At 34.5% G+C, this 18,679-nt stretch overlaps 3 protein-coding genes across 3 annotated transcripts; all 3 read right to left on the reverse strand.

Moving 5' to 3' along the window:
- Nucleotides 1-10,367: 10,367 nt before the first annotated feature.
- LOC110708727 lies at nucleotides 10,368-12,148 on the reverse strand. Its single transcript, XM_021886934.1, has 2 exons — nucleotides 11,740-12,148; nucleotides 10,368-11,308 (listed from the first exon to the last, which is right to left on the reverse strand). The coding sequence occupies exon 2, from the start codon at nucleotides 11,290-11,292 to the stop codon at nucleotides 10,666-10,668; it is 627 nt and encodes a 208-aa protein (XP_021742626.1). The 5' UTR covers nucleotides 11,293-11,308; nucleotides 11,740-12,148; the 3' UTR covers nucleotides 10,368-10,665.
- Nucleotides 12,149-12,786: 638 nt separating this feature from the next.
- LOC110708954 (pentatricopeptide repeat-containing protein At1g62930, chloroplastic-like) lies at nucleotides 12,787-16,949 on the reverse strand. The gene is made up of 6 exons (XM_021887183.1): nucleotides 16,343-16,949; nucleotides 16,205-16,222; nucleotides 14,543-14,662; nucleotides 14,272-14,335; nucleotides 13,734-13,823; nucleotides 12,787-12,904 (listed from the first exon to the last, which is right to left on the reverse strand). Exons 1-6 carry the CDS (start codon nucleotides 16,947-16,949, stop codon nucleotides 12,787-12,789), a joined length of 1,017 nt encoding a protein of 338 aa, XP_021742875.1.
- A 471-nt stretch (nucleotides 16,950-17,420) lies between these two features.
- LOC110708955 (pentatricopeptide repeat-containing protein At1g62680, mitochondrial-like) lies at nucleotides 17,421-18,044 on the reverse strand. The gene has a single exon (XM_021887184.1). It carries the CDS (start codon nucleotides 18,042-18,044, stop codon nucleotides 17,421-17,423), a length of 624 nt encoding a protein of 207 aa, XP_021742876.1.
- Between the last annotated feature and the right edge of the window lie 635 nt (nucleotides 18,045-18,679).

Here is an 18,679-nt window from a genome sequence, read left to right on the forward strand (position 1 = left end):
TGGAACCATAAATGATTAATATATGTTGTCATAAATGTTTTTGGTATTCTTGAGTTAATGAAATCGGCGCAAGTTGTAAACCGATAAATTGGTCGATTAAAGGCAAATTGGATGGTTCCACCTAGCCAATTGGAATTCCGGAGGGTATTAGGGACCATGGTAAACATTTTGGAAATTTTTATTCCCGGGCCAAAAAAAGTCAAAAAATTCATAAATTGAAGGCTATATCCACGCTTTTTGAGAATTTTTGGAGTATTCGAGGCCCGGTGTCGAAAAGTCTTGAAATTCTTGGATATACATCTCGGGGTCATATAATGTCGTTTGGAACCATATATGATCATTATTTGTTGTCATAAAAGTTCGTGGTAGGCTTGAATTAATGAAATCGATGCAAGTTGTAAATCGGTAAATTATTGGTCGTTTAAAGGCAAATTGGATGGTTCCACCCACACAATTGGACTTCCGGAGGGTATTAGCGACCATGGTAAACATTTCGGCAATTTTTATATCCAGGCGAAAAAAAAAAGTCAAAAAATTCCAAAATTCAAGGGTAATATCCACGCTTTTTGAGAAATTTAGAATGTTTCGGGGCTCAGTGTCGAAAACCATTGAGATTTTAGGGGATAGATATCGGGGTCATATAATGTCGTTTGGAATAATATTTGATCATTATATGTTGTCATAAATGTTCATGCTAGGCTTGAGTTAATGAAATCAGTGCAAGGTTTAATTTAAACCGGCAAATTGGTCGTTTAGGCAAATTGGATGGTTCCACCTAGCCAATTGGACTTTCGGAGGGTATTAGGGACCATGGTAAACATTTCGGCAATTTTTATTTCTGGGTGAAAAAAGTCAAAAAATTCCAAAATTGAAGACTAATATCCACGCTTTTTGAGAAATTTTGGAGATTTTGGGTAGAGCTGTCAATTCGGGTAAACGGGTCGGGTCTGGGTCGGTAAGAGTGGGTCGAGTCAACTCGGGTCTGATCAATTCGAATTAATTCTATAACGCGGGTTGGGTTTAATTTGGGTAGGGTCATGGTTTAGTCGGGTCATACTTCTTATCGGGTTTGGGTCGGGTTAATAACAGGTCGGGTTACATTCGGGTCGGGTAAATAATTGGTCGGGTTTAATTCGGGTTTTCACTGGGTAAAACGGGTTAGGGTAATTCTTGGGTTCGAGTCGAGTTCGATTCAAATCAATAATTTCTGGTTATAATCAGGTCGGGTCATTCTCGGATTTGAGTCGGATTCGGTTCAAGTCAATAATTTGCGGGTTATAATCAGGTCGGGTCATTTTCAATTCGGGTCATTCTCGGGTGCAAGTCGGGTTCGGTTAAAGTCAATAATTTATGGGTCATAATCAGGTCGGTTCATTTTCAACTCGGGTCATTTTCGGTTTCAAGTCAGGTTTAGGTTGGGTCATTTTCAAGTCGGGTCATTCTCGGATTCAGGGCGGGTTATGTTTAAGTCAATAATTTGCAGGTTACAATCAGGTCAGGTCATTTCCAAGTTAGGTCATATTTGGATTCAACTAACTATAAATAGATAATTATCATTGTTATCAAGTTAATTATTTTTTTTTACTATAATATATATGGCAATATATACTAGGGAACTATAATCTATAATATAGGAAGATAATTATCTCCTTTGACCATACAACAAATATATACTATATTTAACTCTTAAATTTGAGGATGATGCTCCTTTCTTTTGCTGACCTGGACTGACTTGGTCTCCCTAAACAAAATGCTTTGATCAACAATAATAAGATGGTCTAAATTGCATTTAAGGTGATTTGAAATCGGGTCAGGGAACAATTTGGGTTGAATTTAGGTTGGGTCAATAACAAGTCGTGCGTGTTGATTTTGAGTTGGGTTAGTGACAGATTGGGTTGAATTTTTTGGTCGGGTTAGTAATAGGTCTAGTAAAATTAAGGTCGGGTCAATAACAAGTCGGGTTGAATTTAGTTCAGGTCAATAATAAGTCGGGTTGATTTCAGGTCGGGTTTGTAACAGGTTGGGTTAAATTCGGGTCGGGTTTGGAACGGGTCGGGTTGAATTCAAGTCAGGTTAGTATTAAGTCGGGTTAAATTCGGGTTTTGACTGGTTAAAACGGGTTTGGATTAATTTCTATTCAAGTCGGTTCGGTTCAGGTCAATAATTTACGGGTTACATTCGGGTCGGGTCATCTCCAGGTCAGTTCATGTTCGGGTCTCACATACTCGGGTCAACTCTGGTCTAGGGTTGGTTTCAGGTCGGGTCAGGTTGGGTTTGGGTCACCATTTTTTCGGGGTCAGATGGATTGGTTAATAATCGGGTTTGAGTCGATATTTTGGGTCGGGTCAACTTTTAACAGCTCTACTCTTTATACTTTGAAAGTTGAATCTATAAACGACAAAATTATCCTAACATCTAAATTATGCAATTAGTAGGATCTAGGAAGACAATTAGACAATGAAGTGATACCAAAGAAAAAAGCCTTGAGTGTGAAGCTCCCACTTCAATCTATCAATGTAAAGGAGGTAGTTGCCAAGTCTTATAAGCAAGTTGTGCTTTACCATGATCCGATTGAAAGACGAAGGAGATCTAGCAGGCAAAAAGCAAATTAGCATTGTGCTTAATATACCTCCTATAGAGCTTGGGGCCAGCCTCGTGCCGACGTTAAAGGTTTAGAACATATTCCGGTTGATTAGCTAGATACTAGATAGATACCCCGTGTAAAACTTTAAGCTTTCACACTTTTTTTTTTTACTTACATTCATTCATAATCGCTGTGCACAAATTTATCAACTTTCCTTGTGCTTAAAAACATACTTCTAATACCGGAGTCTTTAATAATAGGCCTAACATTTTATGTGGTTGAAGTGTAACTTGATATGGTAAGTGTAAAATAGTAAATAGGAGTAATAATTAAGTTAGTCATTAAGCCCAAATACAGAAAGTCTCACCATTATCCTGAATTCCTGATGAGACAATTTTTACCTAGGCTATTAACTTCTCTTCGATTGTTGTTATAAATCTCTTTATCAAAATTATATATTACGATTAATAAATTGGCCACAATAAAGTTGACAAGCTATGTACGTAGCTATGAACCTATGATATATACAATTGGTCAATTTGCAATGTGCATGCATCATGCATGTATAAATGAGTTAATGAGGTATAGCCCCATTATTACTTTCATCACCGTAATTATTCCTTATTGTAGTAATCTAATCTTGCTATATGGAGAAGATTTGCTTTGTATTTAAGGCTAAACATGAAACCATAATTAGAGAATTAAAAAAAAAAAAAAAAAAACGAAACTATCACCAATCCTACGTGGACAATACGGTGGGAATTAATTTTAAAACCAACACAAATAGAGAATTATTTTATCTTAAAGCAATTTTAAGGGAAATTGTTCTTTCAAATTAAAATAGCTAGCCTACATACATAAGGGCATCAATGGTATTATGCGTAATGTTAAATTGTGAGGTTTTAAGTAGTCAAATATCACTTAAATTAAAATATAGGTTATTTCAAGTGGTCAAAAATTCAAAATATAACTAATATGTGGTCGAGGACTTCATATCTTGGTCAAAACCATCACGTACTCTTTGGCAAAGCAAATAAAGGGCATATAAAGGGAGTTGTATACTCATATTTAATTAGTTAGCTTTAAAAAATAAAAATAAATCAATGTCAGTGATTAATAATAGAGAATATACACATAATAACTCAATTGGTAAGTTCGATTTGAAAATGGATATATTTGAGTGAGATTATTGCCTTTTATTAGGTCAAAATATTTTACTCAACTCCATGTTAAGCATTACTTTAGGCTTGTTTGATTCAAGTCCTTTTTCAACTTACTTTTGATTTTTGAGTTCAGTTCAGCTCATTTCAGTTCAACTCATTTCAGTAAATCAGAAAACAGGTCTTTAAATGTGTCAAAAATTGACCTGACTGACCCGATTCAATACGACCCGAAAAAAATTGATTTATATTTTAACTTGTATAGACATAATAAATCAACTTAAATTAAATTTAAACATTCACTCCGATTTAATTTTTCGAATTGACACCTCTATTTCGGCTCATGACTTGTACGAGTACTAGACCACAAAAAGTAACATTGGCGGGGGAGCGCCAAAAAGATGAATAAGTAGTACATTTAAACGGTTGGTCAAGTCCAAGCCAAACAGGTTCGGAAAAATGAACGATGTTGTTGTTGTCCCCTATAGGCCTACACACCACCTAGGTGAAAAAGCACAAGTTAACAATATTGTTAGATGGGACCCACTTTTATACACAAATAATGCCGGCATATTAAGTTAGTTAACGTGCTAAAAGTATGCCGGCGGTAGTTTATGTTCGCCGGCAAATTAGGACCCACTACTCTACTCTGCCTTTAAATCTCACTATGCGTTTACGCTACACTAGTACTTTCTTTGTTCCATTTTACTTTATATTTGTCGATACATAATTATATTTTGAATTATAATTATATTAAATTTATATTATTAATAAAATTTCAATCATTAAAAGTAGTCAAATAAAAACATGTAACAAGTAACCAATCTATAACTGTTGCTAGTAGAAATTATGCATTAGCAACTGGCAAAATTATTAATAAATTGCCAATCTAAATGGACTACATATCACACACCAATTTTTTTTGATGATTAAACTAAAAGAATAATACAGTATATGTTTACTCTTTTTTTTTTTTTTGAAACCATCTATTTACTCACTTCCTCCGTTCTTTTATTATTGCACCACTTGCCAGTTTAGGAAATTTCACAAATATTGCACCATTTCCTCTTTAGGAAAAAAATTATTTGTGTTCACACTACAAATATCAACATACCCTTGTGTTTTCACACTTACTTTTTAGTTTATCAATATGTCACAAGAGCAATTACGTATTTTTATCTTTCTCTCTTTTACTTTTTTCCACTACCAAAATATTTGTACCCAACCTCTACGGTGCAAATAAAAAAACGGAGGAAGTATTTAATTGATTGTTAAGAATAATTAAATATGAAAAGATGATTAAATACTATACATGGTAAGAGAGGGAGTGATAAAATTAGACCAAAATCCAAAGAAAAAGGAAGATGTTGTCAATAATTGGTACTTTACATCCTTATCAATTTGGTACTCGTACTACATTTTAACAGTGACATCTGCTATTCAATGTTGATGAGTATATGAAATTGGAGAAGCATACACGTTACATTACTAACAATACATCTTTATTTATTTATTTTTTTTGGACATTTTGAATTCTTCTCCTTGCATCCTGTCAAAAGACAGCTTGACTTTTGAAGTTTTTTCATCTTGGGTTGACATTGTCACATTTTTGCAAATGGCATTGTAATGTATTATTATATTTTAAAATAGTCTAAACTAATTAATACAAGTATATTGCCAAAACATCTTGATTAATATTTTAAATATTACGTGATTCTACAAACCTTTGTAGGTCAGATTTTAACAAATCTTATACTTCTGTAGAATATTCAGTACATATTTTAAAATATTTAAAGCAAAATTTAGACAACAAAGATTTAGCTAGCACAATTTGATATATTGTGACATTTAGATTAGGGGTTAAAAAAAATGTAGTGTTTTAGTCCTCGTAGATTTGAAAATTGTTACGATTGTTACATACGAATGATACCATACCTAAAAAAGGTTATAAAACTTCAAAGATTTATAGTCTTTAAGATAATTTTACTTATTTTAATGAATATTGTTTTTAAGAGAGAGCTTACCATCTTTGGTAACTCTTTTATCATGTCTTATGACTCTTATAGTCTTATTAGAGTTTAACATCAAATTTAGTAAATATCAACACTTAGTGGGATACAACAAAATGAAATCTAAAAAATAAACATAACATAAAATATTAAAAATAATTATAAATATAAAATAAAATAAAAAGGAAAAAAGAATGGTGGCACGTTATAATAAGTGAGAGTGTATCAAAACAAAAAAGAAATACTTGGTACAAGTTTTACAACTGTTTGGGATTGAATTGAGAATCTTGGTCTGGCTTCAATAGTTCAATTAAAACAAGCAAAATGAAGCAAATTCAAAAGATATATACCTTTCCAAAATAGGTAGGTTTATCAGAAATAAATTATCTTTAAACATTTCTTTTCTAGTCACAATCTTGTCCATAAGTTGTAAGACATAATAGTACTTGTCGTAACATTGCAATTACAATGGAACTCTTCGCTGTTTAACCCTACCACTCAAAGTACAATCCACATGTACATCTGAATTTCGACGAGTTGTATTTAGGTAATCCAATTTAGATCCATCAGATATTGTAAATACTCATTTTAGGCCCTTATTTCATGAATTGTTTAAATGCAACATGTCAACATGTCTATTATACACTCGGGTGTATCTAAAAAAATAAAGGTTGGTATAAAAGCGTCTTATACACGTCAGAAGAAATGTGTGCAAAGCAACAAAATCATGTTAATGTTAAAAAATCGAACAAGAAAATGAAGGTTAAAAATAAAGGATGGAATCATAGCAGCAAACTCTCCAAACTTGGATACAGGAATGATGACAGCAACAGGAGTCATTGCTGGCATTGACTATAAAGTTGACAGCTTCATGCAAAAAGATTATAATCAATTGGGTAATTGTCCACCTGAATACACTTTAGAAAACCATAGACCTGTACTTGGTAGAATTTAATAAACTAATCTAACACCCTAAAGAACCTACAAGAATTTACCCAGAATCCAGGAATTAGATCTGAATGATCTTTCAATTATAAAAATATACAGAAACAGAGCATCAGATCAGAAGCTCAGGTTCAGTAGACTTACTTTCACTGATCTGAATTCACTTGATCATCAAGTCTCATCGCTGAGCAAAGTCAAAAATTAGTTCATATGATTAGCAGGTATAATTAATGAAAAGAAGTGGAAATCATGATTATATGCTAATTTTTAAAATTCATAGAAAACAATCCCCATTCAGTCCATGAAATCATTACAGCAGCTTCAATAGTTATAATTTTACGCAGACTAGTATGAATGGTGGAAGATTAAAGAGAAAACCAATATATTTAATTAATGTTACTTTACTTTTCTTTATAATATGGAGTCAATTAAATCTATAATGATTCAAACATGTCAGCACTCCTTAGATCATTATCAAATGCATTCTCGAGAAAGGCAGAAGGAAAGAATGCTGCTCCTTAAAGCCCCTTACATGATAAAACAAGATAAATTATTGAGAGAAATCATTGCTTAAGTAGTTTATTCAAGCTTTGCAAAATAATCAATCATGAATCTTGGCACAGAAGAATCTGCAAGGCACTTTTCAATACAGCCCATGTGTCTAAGTCATTTCTAGAACTAATATTCATACCCCCTCTCTCTATTGATATTGGTGAGCCCCTTAAAAACTTTCAGGTATTATACATAGATCAAGAGTTGATAGGTCACCTTTTAAGGTATGCATTGGAATGTCCCATCCTCCTAACAATGCTTCAAAGTGCCAAGTGACCTGTTACATTTTATCATCTCAATATAAATATAGTCATCAACCAGAAAAGGAGGTACATAGATAAATAAAACAAGCATCACGACCCAGCATGTTAAAGATGAGATAATCGCTTTCATTAACCACCTTTATCTTGAAGTAGCAGATAAATCTTAGCACTCTTCAGCAGGAAATAAAAAAAAATCAAAAGGGGGGGGGGGGGGGGGGTTAAGATCTTAAAAATCTCACATAATTGCAAAAGAAAATGGACCCTCAAACAAAGTACTGATATTATGAGGTTCGGAAGAAACGACAGACTGTCAAGAACAGTATATTAAGATATTCTTTATCCAAATGTGTAAATATTTGGAGGTATGGGGAGCAATAGAGCTCAAGTGTCTGAAACAGACAAGGGTTTCAATTCTGACATTGACATAAGAACTACAATAACAAAGCCGTGTCCTCATAATGCAAAATCTTCTATGCAATCTCATGATCACCCAATCAATCCCAACAAAGAGTCCACCATAGATAAGAAATCAATTCACTGAACAGCTTTGGCGTTTTCCAGATGTAAGACAGTGATGACATATACCTAGAAACTACAGTCCTGTAATACCTGCAAACTTCAGTCTTTGTTACAAAGGAACAGTACGGAAATGTATTTCAATACTCAGCAATTAATTAAGCTCAATACATCCAGTCGCCAACTTACCATACCAAAAGTCACTACCATATATTTTTCATGCCCAACAGAATATAGAAATTATAGAATTTCAAATGCCTACACATTTTACACCTGTGAAAGGCCTCTAGGATTGCATACAAGAATATTATTGGGTAAGAGTTTAAGAAACTCACCTCACTCTAGATATTCCTGAATTTGAGATGAATGAGATCCACAAGTATGTCCTACTAACCAAGAGAATGCTACTCTAACCTACCCAAAATGACCTTAAATTGACCTTAATGAGAAGTCAAAAGTTAAATTCATTAAACTTTGATCAGTAATATACACACACTTTGTTGATCTAACATGTATAGTTGTAAAATTTTACTTGATGGATTTGTTTTAGAAATTGTTATTCGATATATAATATTGAACTTTTAACAATTACATTACTTTTAGTTATTGCTATTTAAGGTATGTCCCTGACTCCCTTCAGTATTGCAATTCTTCAGAATTACCATTCTATATTCACTATTCAGGACAAATTACAGTTAGAACTTAATAGTGCTTTCATGTAAAATAATGCCTAAAGCTATTAGACATAGAAACTTTAACTACATAATGTAAATATATGCATCACCCATCAAATGTTATGCCCTCCAATATCCTAAACTGTGTATGGCTGATTAGCTGTCAATAGCACAATTTAGATGGCTAGATGCCATTGCAATAGACACCTAGTAGGCTAGTACTTAGAGAGTGCAACAACTTTTAATTGCATACCATTACATCTTTCTTGAGGAGGAACAGAAAGAGGATATGTACTTATGTAATCAGCCCTAAAATTATTGCAGGCAATTCTATCACAGAAATCAAAGAGCCGGGCAACCCCCCCCCCCCCCGGTAGCTCCCATAACTCCATACACAACAGGGTTGAGTGTAGCTAAAATACAATAACAAAGAGCGCATTTCCTTCCCCTCTTGCATAGTTATAGATTGTATGAAAGTAATATAAGCACTACATATATATGAGAGACAAAACCAAGAAATTTTCAGGGGTGGCTTACATCATGATCATCCAATTCACCCATAGAGGGCAACAAAAAAAACTTCTTCCTTCGTCTTGAGTTAAAAGTAGAACTATGGAAATAAATTGAGTTAGATAACCAAATTGTACTAGCTACAGATAAATGACAACTCTGAAATCTTGCTCAGCCCAATTGAGTTAGATAACCTAACCAAAGCTATATACCAATATCTTTAAACAATAAACATAGAGATTTTGTGTACAACAGAACAAACACATAATCCTAGGTTTTTTGGCAAGTGTCTTCACACATTAATTGCGCAGTATACATGCATATATCATAGATAAATAGAAAAATTTGGAGATCAAGCCAAAAGATTGACATGAATAAACTTTAAAAAGTAAAAGATCCCACGTTTTATACAGCACCCAAGCATGATATCAACATTAAGAATTGTCAAATTGGGTCACAAGTACAGAGCTTTCCAATAATGCTATTCCACCACTAGAGCACATACCTGTATTCAGTATTTGTGTAGCCTTAGTTGTGCACTTGTGCCACACGCCACATGATAGCTTGTCATGGCGATGGAATATATTCTTTTGCCACCTGCATCCAACCACAACTTTAAGTGAAATTGGGAATGGCTTTTGTTGAAAGTCCAAACCAAACACATACTCTACTCAAACTCACTTTGTTACAGATTAGGGGAAAGAGGTAGCAGCCTAGCTCAGTCAAGGATACTTTATACATGTAGCAACAGCCAGCATATTACTCCATAATATGTTAAACCAACTACATTAGCAACAATCCATTAAAAGCAAAAAAACAATAATGGAAAGAAGACCAGGGCGTCATTAGTTCATATTATTATATGATTGTATATAATTCAATTCACACAAAAAGAAAATTGTTAGGAATACCTGCTATAAACAGCATTTCACTCTACATAAATTCACCTCCAAGTTCCACAAAAGCTTCTCAATTATCAACAGAAACCAAGCTCTTAAGAATGCAAAAAGCTGAATCAAACAATGAACCCAAAGAAACAGGGCCTCAGAGACAACAAAATTTGAACTCTAATCAAGTTAGCCAATCTTCTCTAAGGGTTAAGTTTCATATATAAAATGCAGTATATTAGATTATTTGTAGCAAACAAGTCTCACTAGCAGAGGAAAAAACTTGATTCATTGATCTGAACGGATACAAAGTATACCATAGTACCATACACTATTACAACACTTAAGGTGGATTACAGAACTAGACCTGCTTAGGATATATTTTTTACAATCAAGCATTGGATGAATAAATTCATTGACAAATTGTAAATAAACTGAAAACTTCATTGCAGAGCCATATTAGGAGATTAGTGCTGCTTTATGTCAATGCTGGAAAGCACAACTTCCAGTAGTAACAAAAAGCATTTCTATATCTTCTGGATGAAGAACAAAGAACATATATAAGTCAGCCTTCTTCTGACTCGCGTATAGCTTCCATGTTATCTTCTTTGTAGACACCGAGGGGGGACCCATGTACAGAAAGAAGCATCTCTCCATGTTTAGGCAATCTACGGGTTTTAGGTGTCATCCCCACAGACAATCTCTGGCTTTCAGCCCCAGGAGTTTGAAGACCATCTGGTATCCCAAGCATCATGTTATTAAGTGACTCTTGAGTCAAGTATGTCCCCATCTGCAGATCATCAACACCCACAAGGCTTTTCAGAGCCTTGCCCGAAAACTGAAATCCACCAAAAGACTGCCTCGCATCAGAACAGGCAGGATAAGCCATACCCATGTGTTGGAAAAGGGAGGCATGAATATCTCTACCACTAGGGTTATACATGGACAAATTACCATCATCATCTTTCCATCTTAGATCAAAATGCTCATCCTCATCATTTCTAACTACTGAAACATTAGGAAGATTCTCCCTAAAAAACTCCAGGGCAGGTTTTTGCAATTGTTCCTCATTAAAATATGAACGAATCAATTGCAGCTCAGTAAGGAGATGTTCAACTTCCATTTCAGAAACAGCCTTGATTGCACCAATCTGGCGTTCGAGTTCTCGGTGTGTGGACGAACCCCCATTCATCTCTTGTTTAGGTTGCCTATCATCAACCGCAATCACATTATGTCATTATCATTGGATGGTAAACAGGCCCGTCCCAGAGCCGGGGCAGCCGCCCTCGGCCTAGGAAGTAAAGATCCATTTTCATAGTTCCTTCTTAACATTAAAGGGTTATAAACTAAGCTTGCAACATATTTGCAACTACATTTGACTCAATTATCAATTTAGGCTCCAAAAATCACACATAATTCATCTTGCTTAAGAATATCAACCAAAAATTGCACATACGAAAATACTAGCTACAAAATCGTTCATTATAATTTTTCAAAACTGCAGTAATTATAACAAATCGTTCAATAATCCACCAAAGAAGAACCCTAAATTGATTACGCAAACAATTAAATTAACAATAAGTGATACTAAACCCTAGATTGAGAAATTGAAATTCGATGATTGATAAAAACATATTACCTCAGAATCTACTTCTTCGATGAAGTAGAAAAAGCCGCTTCAATGGAGAATTTAGAGTGCGCGCTTCAAATGGAGTAAAGTGAGAGAGGGGATGACTGAAGTGAAAAACTCCAAAGGGGAAGAAAAAGATGAAGATTTATTTTTTTTTATTTTTTTTTTCACGGGAGATTTATCTTCATTTGAAATTCAAGTGTGCTTCGTAGTTTATCGCTTTGACTTTGACGACTTTCTATAACCCATTAACCCCTTTCTATTATAATTTATAAGGGATTAAGCATAATATAAAATCATAATTTTGTCAGAAAATTATAATATATTAGAGGTGATCATAAATTTGGGTCTGGCCAGGACGGGTCTTAATATCAAATGTCCTGCTCAAATCTGCCCAAAAGTAGCGAGCTTATCGGGTTAAAACGGGCTTTTTTGGGTCAGGTTTGGGCTTTTATCTAAAAATTTGCTTTTTGACTTACCCAAACCCGCCCTATTTTCAGGCTAGATCGGGCCGGACCATTGTTAATCACCTCTAGAATATATATACTACGTACTACGTATTTCGTACTCCGTATAATGTAGCTTCACATAATCGGATAAAGAGGAGTAAACTAGTGTTTGTCCGTAAAAAACACTGGAATTTTGGAGTTTGAAACAAACAAATAAGTGCAATAATAGTGTTATCAAAATTAAGTGGGAGCGTACCTTGTGCTCTCCAAAATCTAAATAATTCAAATGTGATTGATCAGAAAGTACTCATGAAATGCTTGAGTGAGATCATTTATGCTCTTCGTGATGCTGGTGTTAATTTTATGTTAATCAACCACCACATTCCCTTCTATAAGAGGTATTATACACTTGTATATTCATTCTATCTAATCCCTATCGTTAAAATTCCTTTTAATGTTATGCATTAACAAGTTAAGCATGAATTTGAAATAATTACACGAAATCAAATCCAGTGAAGATTGTCGTTGAAGGTATGGAAAGATTCAAAAAGGAACTCTATGATCTCGTCATGGATAGTAGCATTGGTCAATCTGTATTCGATCAAGCTCAAGCCTTTAGTGTTGCTGTTAGGCTGTTAAGAGTCATGATTATACTAAACTGGATGGTCATGCAAAGGGAGGTGGTGCTCTTAGTGCAGTGAGCGCTGTGACTGCCACCAGCAGTCCTGTGATATGCATTGAGACAGGAGAGCACATGAATGAATTTGAGGTTTTAGACACCAAACCATTTGTTAGTATCCAAATGATATGTATCCTGAACCGATGATGGTTTACTTCATTCCATTAGGCATAGACGACTAGTCGGGGTTACTTCGTTCCATTAGGCTGAGTATTATTACTGAATAAAAGGTGAATCAAGCAAACCATCTCAAACAACTATATTCAATTTATTGATTACTCACCACTCTCAGGAGCTACAGAAACTTCAAGTCTCAGATGAATTGCAAATATCAGAAATTATTGTCTCAACACTTCTTGCCAAATATGACTTTAAAAGTATAGAAAACTTGATGCAACAATCACTGAAAAAAGTTATGCATGAAACATGATATTGCCAAGCCCTCAAAATGCAATATTCCACCAATTCAAAAACAGTGTGGATTATAATCTCAAGGTTCATATTCAACCTCAGCTCTAGGAAACACAAGTAAAAGACTAAAAGGGTAGATATAACAAGAAAAGAAGAATATATGCATGAACCACAATTCAAAATTATTGAAGGCCAAATACCTAACAATTCATATCTCGAAATACTTTCAAAGCAAAGCCTTGTCTGAATCACTTACAGCGTGATCAGTTATGAAGTTGTGTGAGCATCCGCGGCAACCCTTTAGTGCTGAGTAGTTCCATAGCCATGCTGACATCCCATCCTTTAATAATAGTGTTGCAGGTACACTCATCAGGTGAACATCCGTTGTCCTCCATCTCCTCTAGAAGTTTAGTAGCTTTATCCAGCAAACCCTCTTTGCAATATCTTTTTAGAATTATATTGACCTTGACCACACCACATCAGGTTGTAAGCACTTTGTCGCCAGAGAAGTGAAAATATCCACTGCTTCGTTAAGGCACCTAGCTTCACACAAACTGTCCATTAAGGTACATTACGTAAAAATATCAGGGACAACTCTCGTACTCTCCATTTCCTTCACTGATGCAATTGCCTAATCAATTTGTGCAATTTTACACAAGCAATCAAGCAATGAATTCCAAGTGATTACATTTGACATTAGTTCATGAGCTTCCATTTCCTTGAAAAACTAAAGAGTATTATTCTTATCTGATTTGATTGTAGGGATAAGGAGGGATACAAAAAGAACATTTAATTTAAAAAAAAAAAAAATCAAATTGCTTTTTTACAAACTCTATAAATTATTTTCTCAAGTTCTAAGCTAAGTACGCAGAAAACTGAAACTAAGATATGCTATAAAAATTCCCGTCACAGCTACATGTGTTCTTTCCTTTTCAATTACAAAACAAAGATCACTAGGACCCTATATACCATCAACTTGATGCTATATACACGATTAAGAACCTTTCATTAACAGCATTTTTGAGATCCCTCATCAAAGAGCTGAGTGTGATCACAGTGAGGGTATCTTAATAAAAAATTACAGAGAATCAGTAAAGCACAGATTAATAAATATGCTTGATGGCTTTATCCGAAGCACTTATTGCAATAAAGGCCTCTGCAACGGGGCATGGCAGATTTGTGCAACTAAGTGAGCAACAAACTGAGAGGGAAAAGGGTCGAGTGACCCAGCCTTGTGAGAAATGAGATTTTCAGTTAGAAGAATAGAGCCTACAGCCCTCAATTATCTTTTTTCCAATCACTGTCCTTGTCTCCTCTCTATATTGAAAATTTGAAAGAAGTTGTCCAGAGGAATCAAAAGCCAACCTATCAGTGTTGTAGTCAGATCTTCCACCTATAATTCATGTGAAAGAGTGAAATTAAATTGTTATTATATTTTTTCCCCATACATATTACATTGAATATTGAAACAAAGTCATTAAGTGAGCTTAAACTCAATACCCAAGATTTAAGAGGCTACAACTGTTTCCTATGTCAGCACATGAAGATTGACCCTGTGAGTTATTTTCCTTTGGAATCATCAAGCATAACCCGCCTATGCCCAACTTAAAAACCCACCCCAACCTGACCTTATTGGGCCCTGTCCTTCTCAACCAAAGAAAAAATAATCAGCTAAATTAAGTTTAGTAGAAAAACAAGTTGTTAGGGCTTGTTTGGCATCAGTTTTGGTTTTCAGTTTTCTATTTTTGAAAACCAAAAACCAAAAACGGGAAACAAAAAAAAAAAGGTGTTTCTAGTTTTCTGTTGTCAGTTTTCAAAATTATCATGATTTTAATAAGTTTATATAATTTTGAATCATTATGGGACACATATCATATACTTTTAAAAAACAAAAAACCAAAAAATAGAAAACCACAACAATACCAAACGAACCCTTAGCAAAAATAAGTTTTAATTAGTAAAAAGCACTTACTTGAAACTTTCAAACAAAGTAGTAGAGAATTTAAAACATTAAGTTTTAATCTGATATAATAATAAAAGTTAAACAAAAAAAATACTTTTAGGTCAGTAAAAATGACTTAAGTTCAGCCATAAATAGCAAGAACAGGGACTTAGAGAGTTAGAGCCTGAACCTAAAATAAAAAAAAAGTCGGGGGTCAAGGTCCTTACCACCCCCCCCCCCCCCCCCCGCTATTGAATTGGTATATGTCATCATACATTGTATACACTACCAACACACCCTGCAAAGAGATAAAACAGACAAAACATGTTATACTAACCTTCTTTACACCAATTTCATCCATGATACCCTGAAGGTGAACATCAATAGCACCTCAAAAGATTTGACCATTCTTAGTATGCTCTTTATGAATTTCAAGTAAACGTGTATATATGTTGCATCGTATAGCTTTAAGCAACAACTTTTCCACGTCAATGCAGCTCTGATCCAGATAAAACTAGGCATCCTTGCTTGTTGATGGATCTATAACAAATGTACTATATATACATTTGATCTGCAGATCAGGATCAGGTTTAATTTTGAAGAATGGGGTTCACCATCAGACGTACCAGAGTTCTTTTCTAAAACCAGCCAATAAACAGAATTTACCCTTGGAATGTGTTGACCAGAATATTCTCCATCCTGAGTTCTTTTCTATTACAAAAAAAAGGTTTTACACATGAAATATATCACCAACCTTAAGCTCCTCCTTTGTAGGTATGTCTAAATGACTGGTACGTTCATCGAGAAATAGTTAAGTTGTATTTCACCATGAACTTGCAGAAGACCAAGTGAGCCTACAAACAATGACTGGTATGTTCATTGACATTTGTTTCATATGTTCCAAATTACAGGCATTAAATATATGACTAAATGACTGGTATGTCTAAATGACTGGTATGTTCATTGACATTTGTTTCATATGTTCCAAATTACAGGCATTAAGGTTTTTGCCTACAAACAATCAAAACACATTAAATATATGACTTACAGATTCACAATGTTCACTCACAATGTGTGTTTTCACATTTTGGTCACAGCTTATCATTATGCTTTAGTCATTGCTTCTTCCACCTTTGCTCCAAAATCTAGCTAACTCAGTTCTCAAAAACTTTTTCAACAAATCCTTGTCTGCACCACTGATATTTGGATCAGTGAGTAAGCTCACCAATGATGATATTGTGTGATTATCAGCAGCAAACTCTTTGTTTCTCATTAAGCTGACAAGCTCTAAAGCTCTCCTAACATCCTTTCCATCTATAAATCCTCTTATAATTGTATTGAAGGTGCATTCATTTGGAAAGCATTTATTGTCCTCCATATTCTTCAATAATTCATCAGCTTTTGCTAGCAACCCTTCTTTACAAAACCCTTTTATCATTATGGTGTAAGCACGCACATCATGCAGCCCTTTAGTTGTAAGAACGGAGAAGATCTCCACCGCTTCTCTAAGGCGCTTAGCATTACACAAACCATCCATTAGAATACTGTATGTAACAATATTAGGGACTACTCCAGAATTTTCCATTTGCTGCATCATTGTAATTGCCTCGTCAATTTGTCCATTTTTACACATGCCATCAAGCAATGAATTCCAAGTGATTACATTTGGCGTTAGTCCATGAGCTTCCATTTCCTTGAAAAATTGGCGTGCAAGCTCGAGCTGATTGTCCTTGCACATGGCATCGATAAGAGAGCTATACGTGGAAACATTAGGGGTTAATCCTTTAAAAATCATCTCCTGAACGACCAAGAGCTTTGTCTATCTTTTTAAACTTGCAATAGCCATTGATTAAGCTGCTGTAAGTAATTACATTAGGTTTACAACAATTTTCAACCATCAAATCCATGAGCTTTTCTGCCTCATCCATCTCACCACGTAAACAATATCCGTCTAACAGAGCGCTGTAAGTGATGATATTAGGAGCCAATCCTCTCTTAATCATGTATTCAAAAATGTCCCGTGCTTCACCAACCTTGCCATCTTTACAGTGCATATCAATCAACATGTTGTAGGTCTCAGTGGTAGGAGGTATGTTGTTCCCCAACATCTCCGTCAGCATTTGTTGGGCCTCTTTCTGTTGCCCCAAAGTGCACATACCACGTATTAAGGTAGTATAGGTGACAACATCAGGGGAAATTCCCTTGACTTTCAGGCATTATCACCGGACCTACAGAGACCTTTGAACATAGAGCCATAGGTGATTAATGTGGGTTGGTAGCCAAGCTTGAGAATTTTATCCAATAAAGGAACGGCTTTGTCCAGTTGATTAGAGTGAATAAAGCCGTTAATGAGGGTATTAAAGGTGGCAATATCAGGTTGATAACCAAGCTTAATGGTATAAGAAACAAGGGACAACCCAAAATGAACATAGCCTAAGCGACAGTAACAATTAGCCAGAATGTTAAGGGAATAATTATTTGGACGAAGACCTAAGAAAAGGAGGTCTCTGTAAAGAGAAATGACAGTGGAGAAAGGTGGGTTGGGTTTAATCTTACAAATGGATGATAACAGTTGATTGAAATCGACAATATCAGGAAGTGGGCGAATCAATTTCATATGATCGAAAAGAAAAAGGGGGATTTCAGCATTAGTAAACCCTAATTTTGATTGCTGTCTAACAAATTTGAGAAACAATTTGGGGTCATCAAAATCAACATCAACAGCAAGAAATTTAGTGCAATTAGAGTAACAACGAAATCCAATTAAAAAAGTGAAGAAATTAAAGAAAGAATTGCAGGGAAGAAGATTACCAGATTTAGTTGTCATCTTCATTTTTACACTTTTTTTTTTATTATTAAATCTTTATTTTTACACTTTGATGCTCTGAGTCGTAGAATACTAGAATGCGGAAGATGATTACTTTCTCAGTACACACGGATCAAGTGAGGATTTTTTTTTTTTTTTTTTTGGACAGAAGGAGCAAGTGAGGAGTTTTGTGCACTTTAGGCGTTTTTTTTTTTTTTTTTTTTTTTAACGGGAATTTGAACAATATCAAAATATAATATAAGTGTTTTATTTTTACAGTTTCCCACAAAGCGATATATTTTTGTTACGCTAAACGAGCTATTGTCACTATTTGTTTTGCTAATTCTGAGCTCAATTCGGGCCCCTAAGAACTAAAATAGCCTGTAAAACCGTAATCGAAGATTTTTTGAAATGTAAACCGATAAAAAGTTAAATCAGATTGTAATTTACAATTTATACGAACTTTTGGGTTGCAATATGCAAATTTTTTTAAAATGACTGCAATTTGCAAAATACGAACTTTAAATGACTGTAATTTGCAAATTTTTAAAAAGTATACAATATATTTATTGTAGTTAGAGGTATCACTTCGGATGTTCAGATCGGGTCCATTTTTAAAGTTGAGTCATACTACGTATTAAATTATTGTGTTCATACGAATC

Source organism: Chenopodium quinoa, unplaced genomic scaffold, assembly GCF_001683475.1.
Source record: "Chenopodium quinoa cultivar QQ74 unplaced genomic scaffold, ASM168347v1, whole genome shotgun sequence".
NCBI lineage: Eukaryota > Viridiplantae > Streptophyta > Magnoliopsida > Caryophyllales > Amaranthaceae > Chenopodium > Chenopodium quinoa.